At 45.2% G+C, this 22212-nt stretch overlaps 1 protein-coding gene across 1 annotated transcript in view; it reads right to left on the bottom strand.

The window, feature by feature from the left end:
- The window catches only part of FSTL4 (follistatin like 4), a 350131-nt gene that overhangs the window by 4547 nt on the left and 323372 nt on the right, over window positions 1-22212 (bottom strand). The window contains exons 9-14 of the mRNA XM_036224242.1: window positions 19884-20045; window positions 19376-19510; window positions 18670-18696; window positions 15421-15539; window positions 11502-11651; window positions 5317-5424 (exon numbers count right to left, since the gene is read on the bottom strand). Of these exons, the coding sequence (XP_036080135.1) occupies window positions 5317-5424; window positions 11502-11651; window positions 15421-15539; window positions 18670-18696; window positions 19376-19510; window positions 19884-20045 (701 nt within the window). The remainder of the gene's footprint in view (window positions 1-5316; window positions 5425-11501; window positions 11652-15420; window positions 15540-18669; window positions 18697-19375; window positions 19511-19883; window positions 20046-22212) is intronic.

Genomic DNA, 22212 nt, shown 5'->3' with positions numbered 1-22212 from the left:
CCTTGCCTTCTGCAAGAGCTTGTAAGCCTCCAACTCCCAGGCCATTGCCCAGAAAGGTGGCCGACCTGCAGCCAGGTGAGCTACTTGGCCAACTTGTGGGCAATGTTGACTTGAGGGCCCCAAGGACAAGCCCAGACCCTCTGAGCAGGACAGGAGGCAGAGGCTAGGCTCTGAACAGGAGGGTGAGGACCTTCTACCGATGTTGATATTTTGGCCGTGTACACAGAAGGAAAGGTCCAAATTGCTGCAATCTGAGGCTAAGGATAGTCTTGAGTGGGGCCCTGTGACTCCCAATGTTTGGAGCTCTGGATGCTTTTCTTTTTCTGAATGGGACTGCCTTCTGGCCCTTTTATGGCAAAACAAACAGCACCTGGCTGCCTCCTCAGGCAGGTTTGATGTTTGAGTCATTTCCGGATCATGCTTCCCTGGGGGGTCTGCAGGCAGAATGCTGGATTGAAATGATGAGAGCTGTCATCTTAGGGCCGCTCTCAAGTTCCTAAGTTGCATTAGGTTATTTTCCTGTGATTTAAAAAAAATGGCCAAATGATCCTTCCATGGCAAGTCCACGGGGAAAAATTCAGAGAACCGGGCATGAAGAGAATATCAGCATTAGGAAACTGGATCTTAGAGAGTCTAGGGGAAAATGCCAGAGAATTCCAAGAAGCCATGCAATCATTGCTTGATAGCAGGCCTGTCATTTTATCTTATAATAGAGATGGAAAATTACAGGCTGTCAGCGGTCAGTGTCATTCACGCTTCACCACTCTGACACCCTATATTCAGAGGTTACTTCATCAAAACACAGTACCATGGGCTGTTGAACTGATGTGGGCTCATCGGCCTCATTGCTCCAAGGAGTTGTGAGTTCCTTCCCTGGCCTCGTGTACTAGCACGTGGCTGGGCACATTAGTGCCAAGATGATTATTGAACCCCTCAAATTTTTTGGCCTTATGGGCTTGTTTCAAAAGATGTAAATATGTAGCTGGATATCAATATCATTTGGGTAAAGAAGATTGAGCATCTCCTTCAGAGGGTGGACAAGCCAGCTAAGAAGTGACATTTGGGGGCGGGTAGGGGACAAGTTATCCAGTGGGACAGGTTGAGAGGCAGCTAAAAGCTGGTCTTGGGTGTGAGTGGGTAGGCAAGGGCTTGGCGGGATTAGAGAAGATGCCAAAAGTTCACACACTGGCTGCTGAGGGAGGGCCTTGAAGGGGTGGGCCTCCTTCATAGAAACACCTTTCTGTTCTCATAGCAAAGTTTGTGTAACCAATTCCTGAGTGTCGGATATTTAGAAACATTTTTAATGCTTTGCTAATAGGGTATTTTGAATGTTTTGCAAATATGAACAGTATAGTAACACATAACATTGTAGCTAAATATTTGTCCTTATCCATGATGGCTTTTGCGTAAGTTCCGAGAAGTCAAGTTGCTGCATCAAGAAGCACTGTTTTGAGGCTTCTGTTTATAGAACCAAATGCTTCCCACAAAGGCTGTGCCAGTTGACCTTTCTGAGAGCAGCTTTTGAAAGTCCTGGTTTCCTTAACTGTGGCCCCTAGGGATGAAGGTAGGTTTATTCAATCTACTTCATTTTCTTGTCATAGAACATTTCCTAGATTTGCCAATTACAGTGATGGTGGACATTGTTGTCTAATTCCTGAGATTAATTAAAATGCTTTTAGTGTTTTGCCATTTAGGCAAAATTTGCTCTTGGTTTCTGGGAAACAGTCTTCATTAGATTTAAGAAGTTTCCTTCTATTCTTAATGTTATTTTTTTAAAATTAAGAATGCTGTATTTAATTAAATGCCTTTTTAGCATTTATTGAAAATATGTATTTATTTTAATTTATGTTCTATATAATGTTGACTGGTTTCCTGGGAGTGAACCATTGTTGCATCTCAGAATTTGTTCTCTGCTAGAGCAATTCGATGCATGGCTGGACCCTATTTCTAATACCATGATTAAAATTTTGTTTGTGAATTTGTGAGATTAAAAGTAGAATAAAAAAATAAAACTATAGCCCAATTGGTTTTCATAACTACAATTATAGTGGCTATTCAAAAATAAGGAAAGAGCTGTACACTCTTTCCCTTATGGTCTGGGATAGTTCAAGTAATATTAAAATTATATTTTGAAAGTTGTTTGAGAAAATTTACCTGTATGTTTTTCTGTGGTAGCTCTTTAATCTTTTAAAAACCTCTCTATGATAATTGTTCTATTTCAAGTTTTCCTAGGTCATTGCCCCCCCCTACATTTTGTAAATAATCATCCATTTCTTCTAGGTTTTAAAACTTGCCACCCCAGAGTGGCAATGTAGTATTATTTTATGATTATTTTCATACTCCTGTATTGGTAGTCATATCCCTTTCTCATTCCTCATTTTGTCTATTTTTATTTTTCTTTTATCAGGCCTGTGAAGGATTTGTTTGTTTCTCTTTTTGTTCCTTTACTGTTTTGTTTCTGTTCATTTCAGTCTTTTTATTCTTCCTCACCACTTTGTTCTTCTAATTTTCTAACACAGGTAATTCCTTTGCAGGCTTTTAAGACACAGATATAGCTTTCTCTGTATCCCATAGGTTTTGATGTGAAATGGTCTCTTTTTCATTGCCTTTGTGACTGTGTGTGTAATTTCCCTTTTAATTTCGTCTTTGATCTAACAGCTATCTAGGAGTGTTTTCCATTAGGTCACATTTTAATTCTAACGGTCAGATAATGTAGCCTACAACATCTACTCCTATAAAATTTGTTAGTTTTCTTTGTGGCTACCGATACATTTATCTATATGTGAACATGTGGGAAAATTCTATTTGGCAGATGAAAGGTTTTCTACATATTTGTTAAACCAGGTTCCTTATTCCTATTATTAAATTTCCCCATGTCATTTTGTCTCCTTGGTATGTACACTTTAAGCGCATTAATTTTAATCAAGTTTCCCTTGTGTTTTTAATCACTTGTGTAATTAGTTATCATGTTGTTTGATATCTACTGGCCGTTTATTGCACATAATGTCTCTCATTATGCTGGTTAGTGCTTTTAACCTTAAATCCCACCTCGTCTGATATTAATATGACTACTCGTATGCATCTTTTTGTTCCGCTAGCATCACTATTTCCATCCCTTTAAATCTAATCTTTTATTATCACTTTGTTTTATGTGCGCTAGTTTTCTTTCTTCCCTTCTTTAAAAACCCAATCTGATCATCTCTGCTTTTAATAGGAGAATTCATTTTGTCACATGTGGAATAATGAGATATTCAGTTCTCAGCTATTAATTTCAAATCACATTCTTATATCATCTTATCCCAAAAAGATGACATTTTTGAATATTCTACTCTCTTCTCTTTCCTCCACTCCCTACTCATTTTTACTGAAATAATTTATCTTTAGTTATTGCCTAGGGTCAGAGTTTCTCTTTCAATGTGTCTCCCCCAATTCAAACATCCTTCCTTGGCACTTACGCATTCCCAGGGAGTTTCTCCTCATTCATCTTACTTTTATACCTTCCTTTCTAGATTCATTACTTGCAGCTGTCTCCTGTTTCTTCCTGCATCTTGATGTCTTGGCTCTGGTTTCTCAGATTGGGCATGTGGGTGATACCCTCTCCGAATTCTCACATATCCTTATTTCTTTTGTCCTGACAGGTAAACGATGTCTTGGCTGGGAATGGGATTCTTGGATTTCAGCATTTTCATCTAAATGGCACGTAGATGTGATTCCATGGTCTTCCAGATCCTGATGCAGGTGAGACGTTCAAGGCCTACATGATTGCTTCTTTTATAGGTAACTTGTCCTTTCTACTTTGTAAGTTTCCCTTTATTGTTTTACCAAGAAGGGCAGAGGTGTGTTGTTGCTCACTAGTCTAGCCCGGAACTGTGAATCCCTTTGTATCTACATGATCAAGTTTTATAGCTCAGAGATTTTATATCAAATTTATTTAATGTTTGACTCCATTCCAGCTGTCACCTTTTCTTTTCTTCAACTTTTGTTGAAATTTTGAGATTTCATCTCAGTCTCTCTCTATATTTGTTCTGTGATTTGGGATGTTCTTCCTCTTTTAGGTGACTATTTTGGGTCTCAGTAGAAACTATGCATTTCTCAACTTACCCACTGCAGTTTGGAATTAGGAAATCACTTGTGTTCATTTTTAGTTTCAGAAAAATCCTTTTTGGTGGCTCCTCCCCTCAGATTTCCTTAAGCCCTTTCTTAGAGCTGCCAGAGGGTACAAATAATAACACTATTTCTGTAGGCTTGTGCTCTATTCAGAGTGACCTTTATTCTGGTCCAAGGTCCTCTAATGGGTCGTTTTTACTTGTTGTTGGCTCATGGGAGCCCAGGATTGGTTGATGTGTCCATTGAGTGACAATGGTATCAGCTTATAGGAAGTGAAGTAGGGTCCTCCTGCTGGTGAGGAAGGCAGGGAGGTGGGCGGTCCTTGGGAAGAAGCTTCTCTAGACCTGGGCATCCCTGGCCTCTCACCAGTCTTGGGAACAGGGCAAACCTGGCTCCGTGTACAGCCCTCCTCAGCTGGGGTCTTGAGAGAGAATTAAACCCTGGAACCTGAGACATCCATTGTATGCATCCAGAATGGTTTTATGTACTATTTTTGGGAGGATTAAGAAAACAGGCATTCAAATCACTTTTTGTAGAGTGCAATCCTCTCATGCATCCCTGATGAGAATGGACCAGACTCAATGTGGGGATGGTGCAGACCTTCCCCAGGTGGGCCCAAGCTCTTCTCGAGGGGCAGTGCAGCGGCTGAAGGTGTGGGCTGCAGAGCCAGGCTTCCAGGGTTGGACCGTGGGCGAATTACCTAACTCTTCTGTGCCCTAGCACACTGCAAACACTTCGTAAATGTGCTTCTGTTTATGGACATAAGTGCTGCTGCTGCTCCTTCCCCTTCCTTTTTGGCTGGCATCTGGTGCTTGCTTTGATGCTATTCTCCAGCCCACCCAGCCCAAGGTGAAGCAAGCCTGACTTCCTCCTCCCTGCCTAGACCCCAGGGCTTCACTGCTGTTTAACCTCAGTAGCACTTGGAGAGACAGGTGTCCTGGGACTGGGCGGGGTGGGGCCTGGGAGCCACGTTCTGGCTGTTGCAACATTAGACTCCCATCCGTCAGCACTACTGCTGTCTTTGGCAGCAGGCCTCCCTGAGTGCTTGTGAGGGGTATTGGCCTGAGGCTGTTTCCCACCTTCTCAAGCCTTTGTGGACATATTTTGGATAAATGTGATTAGCCACCTAGGGAAGTAGGAGACATTTGTGGGATAGGGAGAGAGGCCTTTCCTGTGGGGCAGATTTCAGCTTCCCTGTCTTCAACGTACCTGGAGGCTTGGTTGGGACTTGTGCACATCCCCCCAGCTCAGGACCCACACTTGGTCATGTGACTTGTCGTAGGACAGCTTAGTGGGCAGAGGGTCCACACCTATGGACTTGAAAAAAAAAATGACAAGTTGGCTGTGGTTGTTGTAGAGGCTGACATAATGGTCATTTCTGGGTTTTGTGCATGTGGCTGTCCCTCCTGGGTGAGTACAAGGCCACCCCAGCAGCCTTGGCAATTAGCCGGTTTGGGAACCCAGTGTAGAAACCTCCCTTCTGGGTTTGCCTGCAGAGGCATAAAAGTGGTTGTAATTTCTCTCTTTCAAAAACTTCTTGTATATTTTACTTATAGGACACCCAGAACATCTTGGCAAAATCCGTAACACAGAGGCTTTAAGCTTTCCACTCAAGAATCAGCCGATGACCTTCCCATCATTTCTCCTGGACGTCTTTTGGGTCTCAACATCCTTCCTCAGGTTACTCTGGACCCCAGATTCTGGTGAGTGGGCCCTTTCTGCTCGGTCATCTGAGACTGACTTTCAGGTCACCCATTATCACCTTACCTGTGCATGGCCTCTATCTGTATATCCTCTAGCTGGAGCTTATGGGACTCAGAATACAGCACCAGGAAGACTATTTTTTTACTGCTGTGACTTAAACTCTGCTACCCTCTGGGGACAGAGCTTCCCTTGTGGCCCTGTCAAATGGAGACTGTTTTATCTTCCACTTTTTATAGTGTAGTTTTACAACTGTTCAGTGATGCTCTTGCCACTGGACTATGACCCTGCTCTTCTTGTCCTTGGCCAATGTCCAATCCACTCCCTTTGTTTACTAAAGACATTAATGCGTGGCTCACTGTCTTCTCTACCACTTACTTGGTTCTCATATTTTGTACCTTCGAATCCACGTGGGCAATTCATCCAAAGCTCTGCTTTCCCAGCTCCTTCTCGATTTTAATGGTCTTTTCTTCCTCCTTACCCCTTGAAACATAAACTATACTCTGTCGACATAATTTCTGAAATTTGTTTCAACTAACTCTATTCCAGCCTTTCTCATCTTAAGGGGCAAAAGTCGATGTGTCAAAACTTCTCTAAAGAACCAAGGAGTCCCTGAATCCCCTTTTTACTTGATGACATTTCAGCAAGACTCTACACAGTTAATTATTCCCTTTTGGTACTGTTTTCTTCATTCAGCCTCCCAGCTCCCTAGCTTATCCTCCTCCTCACGACTTCTAAATTTTACCATGTCCCTGGTCTTCATCTTTGACCTTGTCTCCATCCCTTCCCTGGGTGAGCTCATCCAATACCATGGCTTCAAATAGCCACTGTACTCTGATGATTTTAGAATTCATTCTGACCCTGTTGAGGACCTCAACATCACCTTAACATGTACAAAACTTAACTCTTGATTTTCGCCTATCCATTCATCACTGTCGTTGAAGTCTCCTTTTACGTTCTTGCTGGATTGTACACCTGAAACTACCTGGATTTCGTTAATCAATGTCACCATAAAAAAATCCTCTTGGCTACACATTTACCTCCAGATACCCTATTTGTCCTCATCACAGTAAAACTTCTCTCAGGTTTGGACTGTTGTTATTCTCTTTCTGCTTAACCTTTTCCCATCACAGTTCACAGTCTCAGTCTGAGGTGTTGTGGAACAGGAGTCTGAGAGATTTTTGGTTTATGTCTTCAGATTCACAACAGAGTTTTCCATAGTCTCCATATGCTGTGGATAAAGACATGGAAGGAAGGAAAAAGGTCCTGAAGTACACACTAGACTCAGCTAAAACCCCCAAAGCCTCTACTCTAGGACTGGGAGTGAAGCCTTACAAAAACTTCAACTCAGCTTCGATTCCACTCAGTACTTGGTAAGATCAAAAGGATTCATTCTCTACTCTCTGCTGAGCAGAAGAAAGGGTAAACCCTTGTTGGTGGATGAAAGTCACCTAAAGTCTTCATAATATTTTATATGGAATGTTTGGCATTCAAAAAAATTAGTAGGTATTCCAAGATACAGATTATATGACTGAAAACAACAAATACGAAACAGATCCACAGGTGATCCATGAAAAGGTAATTTGGAATTAAGTAGAAAATCTAGAGTGAAAAATGCAATACCTGAAATTAAGAACTAAATAAGTAGGTTTTCTTAATCCACGTTAGACACACAATATAGAATTAGTGAACTAAAAGGTAGATAGACTATATCCAAATTGAAGCACAAAGGGCCAAAAAGAAATAGAAAATAAGAATGAAAAGAGATGTGTGATACAATGGAAAAGTGACTTTTCCAAAAGAGGAGGCAAGAGAATGAAGCAGATTATTTGAATAATCCAATAACAGCTAATTTTCCAATATGAGAAAAGATAGCAATCCACGCATTCGAAACCTCTACAAAAACCAAAAAAGAAAAAACTATGCCTGATAAATCATTGTAAAACTGCTGAAGACCAAAGAGAAAATCCGAAAAATAGTTAAAAGATACATTACCTTCAAAGCATAAGACTGGCAGTTGACCTATTAACAAAAAGAATGGATGATAATAGGATAGCATATTAAAATGCTGAAAGAATACAATTGCCAATGTAGAATTCTATATCTAGTGAAAATGTACTTTAAAGGGCAAATAATATTATTTTCAAACAGAAACTAAGAATCTGTTGTCAGCAGACCTGTACCAAAAGAACTATTAAACTTCTTTAGTCAGAATGTAAATGATCCCAGAGATAACTATGTACCTCAGGAAGGAATAAAGAGCAATGGAAAAGATAAATATGTGCGTGAATGGCTCAACTATACAAAATAATAACCATGGCTTTAGGGGTTAAAGTATTTGTAGTTATAATTCATTCCTACAGTTAATGCAAAAGCAGGAGGTGGGGGGTGGTTAAAGAAGTTAGTGTTCTAAGGTTTTATCGTTAATGGGGAAGTGAAGTAATTTATATGAAACTATTGAGGCAAGGACACATTGTCAACAACCTATAGAGGGAAAAATGTGATAATATAAATGTTTTATATTAACCTAAAGGGAAACAAAAAGGAGAGAAAAGCAACATAAATAAGTCAAATTAGAAAAACAGTATGATAGTAGATAATGGTATAAGGATTATATTAAATATAAACAGATCAATACTACAAGTAAGAGATCATTAAACTAGAGTGAAAACCCAAAAGACAACTACATGTGGCTTTATAAAAGCTCACCTTAAAGGTGTGGATGTTGAAAATAACAGGATAGAAAATTATAACAATCAATCTGATTTAGCTATACTCAGAAAAAAACAAAACGCATTGTCAGAGATAAAGAATATTTGGAAGAAAAAAACGAATCTTCCCCCTAGGAAGGTGTTACAATTTTAATGGATAGAGCCCAGGTCTGCAATCATAGTGGGAGAATTCAACACATCTCTCAACAGCTGATGGACTAAGTGGACAAAAAATCACTTAGAAGAGCTGAACAATACAACGAACTTGACATTCTTGACATGTCTAGAGAACACTGTACCTAACAATATCGGAATACTTATTCTTTTAAGGCGCACATGGAACAGTACCAAAATTGATAAGCTGGGTCATAAAGCAAGCTTCAGTAAATTTCTAAGGACTGAAATGATTCAGAGTATGTTCTCTGGCCAGGGAAATTGATAACAAAAAGAAAGCTAGAAAGCCTCCTGTCATATTTACTACAAAAAGCCACTGCTTTGGTTATATCCAACTTGCTCCTTACAATGAGTCTGCACTGGGGCAGTTGAATATTGCTGGGAAAAAAAGGCAACTGTGTGCACTGATCCCACTGTACATCACAGACCTTAAGTGGACTGACCTTGCATCATCCTGCTCTGCCTCTCATCATTGTACCCCAGTCCCACTGGCCTTCGGATCTTGGGTTCTGTTCACCTCTAGTGCAAGGGCCAATTGCAAATTGTCTTCTGGGTCCTCTGTCACAGTTTACCTCTAGGGAAACAGCTCTTACTTCAAACCGTTAGCCTTGGTGATAATTTTTCTTTTTATTCCCTGAGAAAATTAAGGCAACCAGAAGAGAAGTTCATCCAACTGCACTTGTGCTTGAATACTGTTTGTTTCCTCCTTTTACAATGAAAATGTGGTATCTAGGCCAGCTTCTCCATTTGCATTTCCTGGATTCCACTGACTCCTGACTACATCCATGATGCAGAAAGGGAAGAATCATGGGAACAGTTTTTCCCATTAGCTGTAATATCACCTATTCTAAAAATAAAGTTCCTTCGGCATCTTCTTCTAGTTACAGCTGCATTTGTCTGCTTGAACTCACCTTGACAGAAAAACCCCTCAAAATGGTTGTGTATATTCATCACCTACATGTCCTCACCTGCCATTCTAACTTGAATCCACTCCCTGAGGCTTGCATCTCATCATTACCATCCTCTCTTTTCCTGCCAAGGTGATGCATGTACCAAATCTAACAGGCGGTTCTTAGTTTTCATGACGTAGCAATGCTCTCAGCAACGTCTGCCACCACTGACCACTAACTCTCCCTAAAAACATTCTTTTCCTGGCTTCTCAAATACTCCTCTCTCCTAATTTTCTTCCTACCTTTCAGTTATTCCTTTGGGTCACCTTTGGGAGACCCAGCAGATGATCTTCTTCCTGATCTGTTAAGTGCTACAGTGTTCCAGTCTTGACCTTTTCTCTGTCTATACCTCCTTCAGTGATCTTTCATCCAGTTCTTTGGATTTCACATAATGACAATGACATCTCCAGACCAGATCTTTCCTTTGATTCCAAATCTGTTTATCTGTTTATCTACTTGAGATCTATAGCTATTTCACATTATCTTAAACTTAAAAAAGCCAAAACTGATTTCCTAATTACCCCCTCTAGCTGCTCCAAGACCTGCCTTCCTCCGCCCCCACCGCCTTGCTCAAAGTCTCTCTCATAGTACATTTGTTTTCCTATTGCTTCTGTACTATATTACCACAAACTTGGTGGCTTAAAACAACAGAAATCTATTCTCACAGCTCTGGAGGCTAGAAACCCATCATTAATTTCCTTGAGCTAAACCATGTCTCAGCTTTCTAGAGGGTCCAAGGGACAATGTATTTTCTTAACTTTCCCAGCCTCCAGAGCTACATTCATTGTGTTCTGTGGCTCATGACACTCTCCTTCAATCTTTAAAGCCAGCAGTATAACATTCTGCCTCCTTCTATGTAGTCAGATTTCTCTCTGCTTCTCTTATAAGGATACTCTTGTTGCATTTAGGGATAACACAAATAATCCAAAATAACTCTCCATTCAAAAATCCTTAATTTGCTCACATCTGGTAAGTCTTTTTTGCCATACAAGGTGACATTCACAGGTTCTGGAGATTAGGCTGGGGGCATTTTAGGAGCCATTATTCAGTCTACCACACAGAGTAAATGGCATCACCATTCTACAGATGAAGTTACAACAAACAAACAAAGGAATTGATTCTCCTCTCTCAAACCTTACATTCGACTCAACAGAAAATCGTTTGGGCTCCATGTTTAAAATATATCCAGGATCTGATCACTTCTCACCACCTCCACTACGGTCATCATCTATAGCCTGGCTTATTTCAGTGACCACATCCCTGCTGTCTGTTCTTAACACAGTAGCCAGATTGACTCTTTAAAATATAACTCAGATTACGACACTCCTGATTAAAACCCCTCCGTATCTTTCCTTCTCACTCTTTCTAACTCGCTGGCCTCCGACCCCATTTCATCCCACTCTGTCCCTCGCTACTGTGCTTCATCCCTCTAGCCTTCCATCTCCTCCCAGGGCTGGAATCCCACCTGGCATTTAGATCTCAGATTCTGTTCTCCTCTAGTGCAAGGGCCAATTGAAAATCATCTTCTGGTTCCTCTGGCACTTTTCGCCTCTAGTAAAATAGCTCTTACTATTTACGGCTCCCCAAAATTCTGATTTCTGGTGTGTCTCCCCAACTGGAATACAAGTTCTAGGACTTCACTGCTCATTTCTGGCTGTTTTCCAAGCACCTAGAACAGTGCTTAGCACCTAACAGGCAACAGAGACTTGGTGAATCACTCACTGCATGCGAATCTCCTTTGCTTCCCCCAGCTCAAGCCTGACCACCTCCCACGGTAGCCGTGGAGTGTGCAGAAAGCAAAGAAGAATTTGGCGGGCTATGCCAAGGACTGGACGTCCCCTCCCTCCCTTAGATGTACCTGTAGGACTTTCTGGGCTTGAACGTCGACCACGAGGACTCTGCTCAGTGCCGGCTGGGCCGCGTAGATGTAGCGGTGCCTGACGTTCACTGCTGACGTCCACTCGCATGGCTGGGTGGCGGCTCCTTCCTCTTGAGGACAGATATCTTCCTGCAAAGGACATAGGCTGCCACATGCCCTCTTAGTCCTTCTTTCCCCCTGATGTCTCTGGGTCCCCTCTCCCTGACGACCTCTGTCCTTTTCCTCCCTCACTTAGAATGCTTTGGATTCCCAGAATACAGCACACGGCCCTCCCGCCTCGCCAGCTTTTCACCTAATACTCATTTCCTCGTTCACCGCTTTCCACTTCTCTTGAGCTGTAACTTTCTCTGAGGCCCTCTCACTCAGCAGCACCCAGCTCCATGTCCCTTCTCCCTGGCCTCATCACCATCACTTAACAACCCACCCTACTCTGTGCACAGGGCTTGCTCTCTCCCCTCACTCAAACCACCCTCCCGCACCAAGGCCTTTGCACTGGCTGCTCCCTGTGCTGTGAATGCTCTTCCCCGGACATCGATGTGGTTTATTCCCTCATGTCCTCAGGTCTCTGTTAAGTGTCACCTTATCAAGAGGACTTCTGTGACCCCATCTAGCTTCGCGCACCTGGCCCTCCCCGTCCCTTACCTCACTGCACCTTTCATTTCCCACTTGACTTTATGCATTTAGTTGTCCACCTATGCTTAGTCTCTCTTCCTTTGCTAGATTGTAAGTTCCTGGAGAACAGGCTTTGTTTTTCAGTTCACTTAGTACAATGCCTGGCACACAATGGGTGCTTAAAATCTATTTGCATAATAAATAAATGAATGAAAAAGGGGGCCTTCCTGTTCCTTGTATTCCATGATATACATTCTCATGGATTTTCCTCATGACTCTCACCCCACTCTGTCTCAATCTTCTTTGTGGTCCTTCTTGGTCTGCCCCCAACATGTCCCTCTCAAATCACTCGCACACACCCTTGGTGATCTCAGCGACCCTGGCCTGGCTTTAGCCAACATTCTGTGCTGATGGCTCCGGGATCTGTGTCTGTAGCTCAGAAGTACCTTCTCCAGTTCCCAACTGGTTCTCTCATGGTCACCTTATACTGAACCGTCCACACTCAAACTGTTCCTTGCCTCCCTCTGGTCAGCCAAGTCCAAAGCACGCCACCATCTTTGATTCTTCCTTCTCCCATGCAACTTACCACAAACACGTCTTCGAGGACTACTGAACCTCCTTCTAAATGTTTGAGTTCATCTACTTTCCATTTCTACTCCATTTCTTTCTTAAATGGCTGAAATAGCTTTAAAGCAGGTTTTTTTCCTTTTCCCTTGCCACTCTGTCATCACACGTCATCCTCGTAATGACCCAATTTGCATACGAGAAAACTAAGGCTTAGAGGGGTTAAGTAACTTTTCTAAAGCCACAAAGCCTGCTGAGTGACAGAGGTGGCATCTGAACCCATGTCGGCCCAGATTCAAAGCCTGTACTTTTATGTATTAATCATGCTGCTTCCCGCTGGATGAAGTAGATATCTAATCCAGCAGAGAGGCCTGAGAGAAGTTGTACCAACCTCCTATTCACCCAGCACTTTAGAAAGAGGGTCGTTCCATTGTAACAACCTAGATGAAAAAACTACTTTGGGATTGTTCTACAGCTCACTGTGGTCCTGTGTTTCCTGCAACACCTTAGGACAGTGGTCCCCAACCTTTTAGGCACCAGGGACCAGTGCTCCTATGGTGATGCTAGCGCTGGGGAGCGGCGGCAAATACAGATGAAGCTTCGCTTACTCACCACTCACCTCCTGCTGTGCGGCCTGGTTCCTAACAAGCCACAGATTGGTAATGGTCTACGGCCTCGGGGTTGTGGACCCCTGCCTTAGAACATCTCTTACTGTATCTTGTTTTAGCTTCTTAGGAAAATTGGTCCTGCTTAGAATCTGAGAGATTTTCCCCAAGCTACAGGTTAGGGTATTGCAAATATATGAAAAATTAGTTTTGATGTGACGGGGTACAGTTCTTCAAACCTAACTTCTGGAAATCAACTAGAACGATTCTTTCTAGATTGTTTCACGGCTATTACATGCAGGGAAAATTCATCAGAGGTAACATTTTTAAAATAATGATTAATTCAAATGACGTAGCTTGGAAAACAGCTATTCCCAAGCTACAAATGTGAGAAATGCAACCACCTGAGATACACCAACAGCCAGCACCGCCGCGCAACACACTCGTTTCAGGAACTTGCCAGGGCCGAGCCCACTTCCGCCGGGAGCTCCAAGCCCATCACTTTTCCCCACTATTCCCCAGTTCATTCACTGTGTGTCCTTAAGGAAAGGGCGTGTGGGGCTTTCAGATGACTCTTTTGTATTCATGCCATCGCTCTAGCTAGGAATTAGTATAAGAGGTCAGACCTTGTGCAAAAGACCAAGGCAAAGCCAAGTGGGATATGAGCTGGAAGGACAGAGTCCCGGCTGGGGTGGGGCGAGGAAGCACAGCCCCGGGGCTCGCCTCCTGTCGGCTGGGTCTTGCGGGCTGTAAGGGCCTTCGAGGATCTGCTGCCGGCAGTTATCTCTTGCCTCTGCCCACTGTGTGTGAAGTTGCCACTTTCTGCCTGACACCTCTGACCCTCTGGGCATTCACGTGTTTCATGCTCTCTATCGAGCAGTTGAGCACCCCTTCCTTTTGTAAACTTGGCCTTCCTTGGGTTCTGGGACCCATGTGCTCCAGGCTTCCTTACAGTCACTCCTCTTGACTGCCAGAGAGCTCAGGCCTCTCAGCTCACCATTGTCATCTCCCCCACTGCCTTCTGGATGTTTCTGCACATGTGTCCCATGACCACCTCAAACTCTGCACACTGTGGGCCAGCCTTATCTGCTTGACGGGAGCCTATCTGTCCTGCTCCTTAGCTCCCTAGCACCCAGCCCTGGCGAGTGGCACAAGCCTGGTAGAGTGTTAGAGAGTGAGGGAACTGTGCCCACCCCCGGCCCCTCGTGTGAAGGGCACCCTCCTCCTCACAAGACTGTGTTAATGGTGTCTCTGGGTTATCCTTGAGTTCCCTATTGATTTTATCTGTGAACAGCTTTAAAATCTCTTCAGTGTTCACCACCCCCATCCACTGGCTTCACCAGGACCCCGTCATCTCACCTGGATACTGATTATGGCAGTGCCTTCGCTACCCCTGTGCTTTCGACCAGCTCTTCTGGTCGCTGCCCTCACGGAGGCCCCGCACATGTTCTGGAGGGACCTGGTCAAGGCCGTCCTTTGCCTGCATTCCTTCAGGGGTTCCCAGGGCTGCAGGATGCCATTAGAACCCCTCGGCTGTGAGCTTCACCTGTGTCCTAATCCTAGGCCCTTCCCGCATCCACCCTTCACTCAGGCATATGGAGGATTTTCGGTTCCATGAACATGACACGGTGTTTTGTGCCTCTGTTCTCCATGGTCATGACATTTCCTCTAGAAACCCACTGCCGACTCCTACCTATTCTTCTAACTGAGCCAGGCATCCCGTCCCCAGAAGCTGCTATGACCTTGGCCTCCCCAAGTCTGAAGAGGCCTCTCTTGATGCCCCTGTGCAGCTTGCGCATCCTTTTAACAGCCATCTACTGGACAACTGTCTGTTCACTTTGCTGTCTCCATCTTCTTACTGTGGACTTGGGAGGCCAAGAACCCATCTGTATGCCCTGAGCCTCACCTGGGACTCAGTGCACAGAGGATGCTGCTGGATGAAGGAGTGAGAGTTTTAAACGCTCAGCTTCAAGTGTTCCTTTCTTGGCTTTGGGGCAGACTTGGAGCTACAGCACACAGAGTGGATGGAATTTAAGAATCAAAGGGCACACATGGCAGAAGACTGACTTTTAGGATTCTGTGTATGATGTAGGTGTGCCCTAGGCACAGAAACTTACATAGCTCATGAAGATCTTCTCAGTGGGTTTGAGGTGCCTCTGGATCTCACAGTCCACAGGGTGCAGGATGACAATGCCATCATCTGAGAAGACGTAGAACATGTTTCCCACACTGAGGCCTGGTAGGAGCAAACACAGCCATGGTTACATCCTGCCCAGAAGCAGGCTGCCCGGTGGAGTCCCAGGCCACAGTGGCCATACATGAAACCTGCAGTTTGGGTGTATCTGGTCAAGGGCAAGGTGAGATGAGCAGGTGGTGTGCGGGGGGCGTGGGGAGAAACTGTCCCATGGTCTGTCAATCGGTATAGTACATTGAGGGCTCTGCAGTCCCCAGGCCATCCTCCCAGACATGCACATCTGCCTCTGGTCATCCAACGCTGGCCACCAATACAAATTTTCAAATAAACGACAGCCTTGTCTTAGACATACACTTGACCTTTCCTGTTCTGAATGGGTGTTCGTTGTTGTCTAAAGTCAGAAAGGATCTGATGGTGGCCAAAGAGCAGAGGCTCCCATTAAACACACTTATGTACAGTACCACCTCCTGGAATGTAGGGTCCTAAAAATACTGTGGCTGGTGCTCCTTTGTCCAAACTCAGCCCTGGCCTGTCCGTGCTGGCAAACCCCTCCTTCAAGACAGCTGGCCCCTCTGTCTCACAAGTGTCTCCATGGCAGCACCGTGCCAGGTGACAGAAGCCATAGCCTGGTCGGGTCTGCCTGCCTACCTCTACCCTGGCCAGGGCTGGAGCCATCTGGGGAGAAAAGGCCTAGGGGACCAGCTAGTTCAGCCTCCTTCCTTTAAAGATAAAGAAACTAAGATCCAAGGAGGGGAGGGGCTTGGCCGAAGCCACTTGCCTTTGTGCCAGAGCTGTGCTTAGACCCAGGGCCCCTGCTCTGGGCTCTGTCTCCTCGCTCCGCCTTTCCATAAAAGGCAAACTTGGCACACAGATGGGCGAGGTTTGAGTTCTCCCTCCTTCCTCCCTCCCTTTCATTTCTTTTGGAAGGTAGAACAGTGAAAATATTTCTGTAGAGTCTAAGAAAATTACACATAAAACTCTTTCCTTAGCATGCTGAGAAAACTGTTATACTGACTTAATTGAATATCTGGGTAAGTTTTTAGTGAGTTAGAAAACAGTAAGACAGGCAAATGGGAATCACCATTCTACTTGCTTCCCATGATTCTGCAGGCAGTTTTCTGGGCCTCAGGCCCATGGTGACGGCACTGGTACCTGTGCCTCCCAGTGTGGACAGAGGTCCCTGACTCCATGACACAGCTTCAAGCACCTGTGGTTCTGTGCTGAGAGAGGCTCCAGGCAGGAGGGTTCCTGCCACTGAGAACAGCTGGACTCCAGCCTCTCAGAGCTGGTACTGCCTGGGAGTGACCACTTAGCTCCCAGTGGGGGGAATCCTGGGTGCTAGGCATCCTGTCCCTGGGAGCCAGATGAAACTGGCTGCCTGCAAGTGCCTTGCTTCAGCCCTCACAAGGACCTTTGTGTTTGTACATGCTCACCTGGCAAACTTCTCACTCAGACCTAGGGGCCCGAGGGGATCAAAGTCTTTGCCCAACCACAGACCCCAGAAACAGCATCCTGGGGCGTCTTGAAAAATTGATGTCTGGAAGAACCAACACAAGATTGAAAGTGTAATAGAATCTCCATGGGGTTTGCAGCTGTAGCTACATTTCAGGCTGAACGCAGTGAGTGCCCTGCTCACAGCTGGCAATGCGACGTGAGGCTAAACAAATACTCGCTCAACAAACAACTGGCTTCACAGGAGACCCAACCTCAGGCTCCAGCCCCCTGGGAAGTTCTGAGTTTGATTTCTACTAAGGGGGCATGAAGGAGCTTTCCCTGCTTTTGCGTGCGCTCATCATCTCCTTTCTTCTCGTGAGATTCGACAGTGCCCTGCGGCCTGCCAGCCTCTTCGTTTTTGCTTCTGCATTTCCCATATCTGCAAGCCTTGAATTTTAGCAATGAAGGAAGGATTCAGGGGCTGGCTGCCCAGGCACGATGTTTGCTGCTGAATTGTCTAGTGTTGGGGCAGCACCTGCCAGCCCTCAGGCAGCTGTGGGTCTTAAGTGGGCCCTGGAGCTGTGCTTCACACCCTCAGGGCCTCCTGCATGCTTTGCAGTTCTCTGCTTTTGAAACTTGAGTCCCTTGTCAGTAACTTCACCTTAGAAAAACACCACCTCGCAAAGACACAGAATGAAAGCTCTCTGTGTGCCTTGTGGCCTAGGCGCTGGGATCCGGTAGCGTCAAGGGACAACTGTCCATGCATAGCAACTGCTGCTCTGACTTGTTCTTCCGAGTGTTCCTAAAGCTTATTGGCAGTAATTCCTCATTTTCTGGGCTCTGCCTTTGTTTTGCTCCCAGACTTACTGCATAAACTTTAGTGCCTGGAGCCCAGGAAACTGTCCTGATTGCAAGCTGACGTGCATGTGCCAGGGTGTAGGTGACACCATGAGATGTTCTTCAGGCAAAATGAGACAGGAAATAGGCTGATTTTTAAGAGGGAGATTTCGTGCTTAACCGTGACATCACGTAGCACATTCCGTTGCTTCTCACACTCCACCTCTGCCCACTGAACTGGAGAGGTTACCGCATGGGGACTTGGGCTCTGCTCTGGTGGCGGGGTTCAGAGTTAGGGCCGGGGACCAGCAGCTCAGGCTCTCAAACCTAGCTTCCACAGGTCCCTGCTGTTTTTTGAACCATCTGAAGTTGTCCGTATAAGGCCATTTTTGGGGAATGAAAATGGTAATTTGTATGGCCCAACCTAATGTCTAAAGACTGTCTGCTAAATACAAATTTAAAAATGTATTCATTTAAAAATACGCATTTACAGAAATCACGGCAGCTTTTATCTTCACCATTTCCTCCAAGTGTACACTAAACCCTGACACCAACGTCAGCTACTGGGAAAAGTGCTGAGGCTCGGATCTGACCAGGAACCGCTGCTGAGTGGTCTTCACGGGGGAGTTTTCAATTAGCTTTAAAAGGAAACTTTCCACTTTTAAATCCTAATGGACCAGTGTCCATTAAAGACACTAGCAGGTTTTAAATCTGTTTCTCTGTGTGCCACTTGAGTTTGACATTGACTTCCCCATTTCCATCCGATTTGGCACTTGGACACCACTTGTGGGGACTTCTTGGCATCTGGAAAAGCCGATGGCGGCTCATGGAAAGATGGCCCATTATAGAACCACAAACACACGTGATTGCAGGCACAACACAGAACAAGACAGCTTGGTACCTTCCTCTCGCCAGAGAATGTTTGCAACTGCAGCAGCAGAGAATTGGGAAAGCAGGACACGATTGAGGGGAGGGGAAAAAAAAAAAAAGAAAGCAGTGTGAGAAGTTCATTGCAGTGATTCAGTTCATGAGCATAGTGCGATCTAGTCTGTCATGCACAGAACTGGCACCACCATGGCCCTTGTAATCGCACTGGGGCACTGTGGACTTGGACAAACGCTTCCTGGCCTCAGGATGCTTTTGATTCCTAACAAATCCTTGAAATCAGGTCCCAGGAGCACAGAAGCTAATGGATTTCTCTACTTCCATGAATGATAAAGAGGGAGAAACGTCTCTCCCGAACCTCCTGGATTATTTCCAGAAGAACTCTGATTTTCAACTAGGAGTCTCCCTACCAAAACTCTCTGAAATACTTCTGATTATCTCCCTTGATGATAAAGAGTCTTTGACCAAGGGAAAGAGACCTTGGAGTCTTTGACTAAGGGAAATAGACCTTACCCAATACCCGCATCCTTGAATCACACCAGCAGACCCACTCGGGGAACAGTGGCTCCAGGGAAAAGCACCTTTGGCACACAGGGCTACAATCTCTGGGGTCCAGGCATGTGTGCACAGGCCGGTGGCTTTGGCCTTGCTCAGTTCCCTCCCTGCCGCCCAACACACCTCAACCAGCTAAGTGAGGAGCTGAAAGTCAAGAGTGAACTCACGGGTCTTTCGAGCTGAGTCTTCAATGAAGAGTGAGGAGATGTCTTCGTCCACGCCCACTTCATTTTTGGCAATGCAGGTGTATGCCCCCGTGTCTTCATATCGAACGCTGCCGATGTGGAGCTCACTCCCATTGGCTGCAAAAAGGGCAGTGCTCAGGGGGGTCCGCTCAGCTGAGACCCCCATTCACACCCTCCCCATTGAGAGTGTTGGTGGTAAAAACTGAGCCCCTAAGCAGGGCTGAGGGTCAGCCAACATCCCTGATATATGCCCAGAAAGGGCCAGAACAGCTGAAATGAACTGAGGGGGAATTGGGACCTGATGGACAGCTTCTCATCATCGCTCTCAGAAAGCCCTGTGTGAGCCTAGATAGTAGGAAAATTTGGAGAAGCATTTGTTCACTCCCAACATGTCTGACTTAGAAGCAAGCTACACCTCTCATTTCCATTACTGGAAGTGTCAACTTAGACTTGTTGGGAATAGCACAGAGACACTGAGGGTTGTTCTTACCTAAAAGGGAAAGCTGTTTGGACATCTGGGTTGAGACAACCATGCCATTTTTCAGCCAAGTGATTCTGGGCATAGGGATGCCCTCTGCATGGCACCTCAGGCTGGCCGCCACCCCTGGCTCCTGTGCCTGTGTCTCCGGGTAGACGCGGATGACCGGTGGTACTGTGGGTGAGAGTCAGGGCTGGTAAGAGAAGGCCTTCACCTGGCCTTGGGCCTGTGGCCCAGCCCTGAAACCCTGCTCCTGAGAGGTGAACTGAGAGGCAGCTCCGGACTTCCCTTTGCAACCAGTTTACAATCATCCTATTCAGCAATTCAAACCCTAAAAGAAAGCTATAAAATGGATTGCAGGCCATAAACACATCAGGCTTTGTACCCTGTAATTCATGGCTTTCATCATTATTCTAAATATGATCAGAAAGACATCCAAATATTTAATGTGGTTCAGCTGCCACATGTAAAGAGCAACAGCCGCTGACATTTATTTCTGAATGAACACAATTCAGATCTATTATTTCTGTTATCGGAAAACCATTACACAGGGGCTTAATTTCTTGCAGGAAGTGCTTCACAAAGCACTTACAGGCACGGACTGGCAGGGCCACTCATTACATCACTGCTCGGGGGAAGTCCACTGATTTTCCAGTGGGTCGTTTCATTTCTCCCCTTCTCACCCTCTGGAACATGAGTGAAAGGCAAGTGCACCCGCCTTGTCCTTGATTCAGTCATGGGCCCCGGCAGTCAAGTTTGGGGCTGGGGATGGGACCTGGTCCATTCATCAGATGAGCAAGGACACAGGCCTCTCCTCTATCACCTGGGCTGTCTGTGGAGAGGTAGCTGGAAGAAGTAAAGATGGTCTGGAGGATCTTTCCTTCTACTCCTAGTTTTGGGCCCAGAAAATAAAAACATTACAATTTTTAGTGGCATTGGGGTTCTTCTTTATTCATATGTTTTACTGTACATACTTCCAAAACTGAGCTGTAAAAGCACCTGGATATTAAGCTAAATGAAATGCAGACATCACACTCCATTTGGAGAGGCAGGAAATAGATTCTCCCTGAAGTGGGCAACTACTTGTCTGAGCTCCCATTGTCCACAAAAGAAAGCGTCCCAGTACTTTAGGAGTGAGAAGACTTTTCCTGGGACCAGATGTGGAGACCAAACAAGGAGGCGGTGGTGTTGACCCTGGAAGCTGCACAAGTTTTCCAGTGAGCTGTGCTTGGGTGGGCTGGGGACAAAAGAGAAGCCCCATCGCCTCCAGGGGAAAACAACGGGACTCTATGCCTCCTGTCACAACTCCTCAGGAGGCTGCCAGTAATCTGATTGACTAACCTGAGTTTCTTTGTATGACCTGTAACTGTAGAACCAGTGTAAATGGGCCCTGTTCTTCTAGTGAGAAACTAAGTCATTTTTTAGCGATAAGAGAATGAAGCTGCAGATCACAGAGTCAGCTAGTCGGACATGTGCACTAAAGAAAGAATTCACCTAGAATAACCTGTTGATGTCATCAAGTCATAATCCATCATGGGCTACACACTAGACTACCTCCCACTCCACCCCTGGAATTAAACATGCAATGCATGAAAAGCGTTGATCCCCTAGTGTCTGTGAACCAAGCTCTTATGTTACAATAATGAAACAATAGAATATGCAGAACTTCACCTACTTCTTCCTTTGAATGTAACCCAAATCCCTGACTGAGGATAGAGATTTGAGTCTTGGCTCTTGTTTCCTTGCAGGCTGACTTAGCAATAAAAGCGTTTTCTTTTCTCAAAAGCTGGTGCCATATGGGCTCCTATGTGCGTCAGGCAGCGGGCTCTTGCTTGGTAACAGATCTATGGGGTGAGGTTGGGGGGCCAAGGAGAAAGTCAAATGGACAACTGACAAAGGGCATGAACCCGCCCTCAGAGTGGCCCAGAGCTATTTCTGTAACATGAGCTCAGAAGCATCCTCTGACACACAGAGACTCAACAATAATAAAATCAGAGTCATTTCCCCAGTTTTTCTATATTTGTAGTTTTGGGGGAGGGTTCCAAGGTGTGGCAGAAGGCCTGTGTCACAGATCAGGCCACTGGGGTTGAAGGAGATAATGAGATTCTAGCTCAGGCATATCTGGAGGGCTGTTTAGAACACAGAAGTGGATCTAAGCTCTCTGACTGCCCTTGGTTCAACAAGGAAAGAAATAGTATCTCATCTAGAAAACCTCCTTACCCTCTGAATTTGGTGGACGGAAGAACAGGGTTCAAGTTGAATGGATGTTAGAGTTTTGGTCAGGAGGCTGCCATTCAAGAACATAGAGCTAGAACTTGGGTGTGGCCAGGACTACTGGACT

This window comes from Rousettus aegyptiacus, unplaced genomic scaffold (assembly GCF_014176215.1).
Source record: "Rousettus aegyptiacus isolate mRouAeg1 unplaced genomic scaffold, mRouAeg1.p scaffold_m13_p_7, whole genome shotgun sequence".
In the NCBI taxonomy this organism is placed as follows: Eukaryota; Metazoa; Chordata; class Mammalia; order Chiroptera; family Pteropodidae; genus Rousettus; species Rousettus aegyptiacus.
Note: the sequence above shows the minus strand (reverse complement) of the source record. Positions and strands in the feature narration are given on the sequence as shown.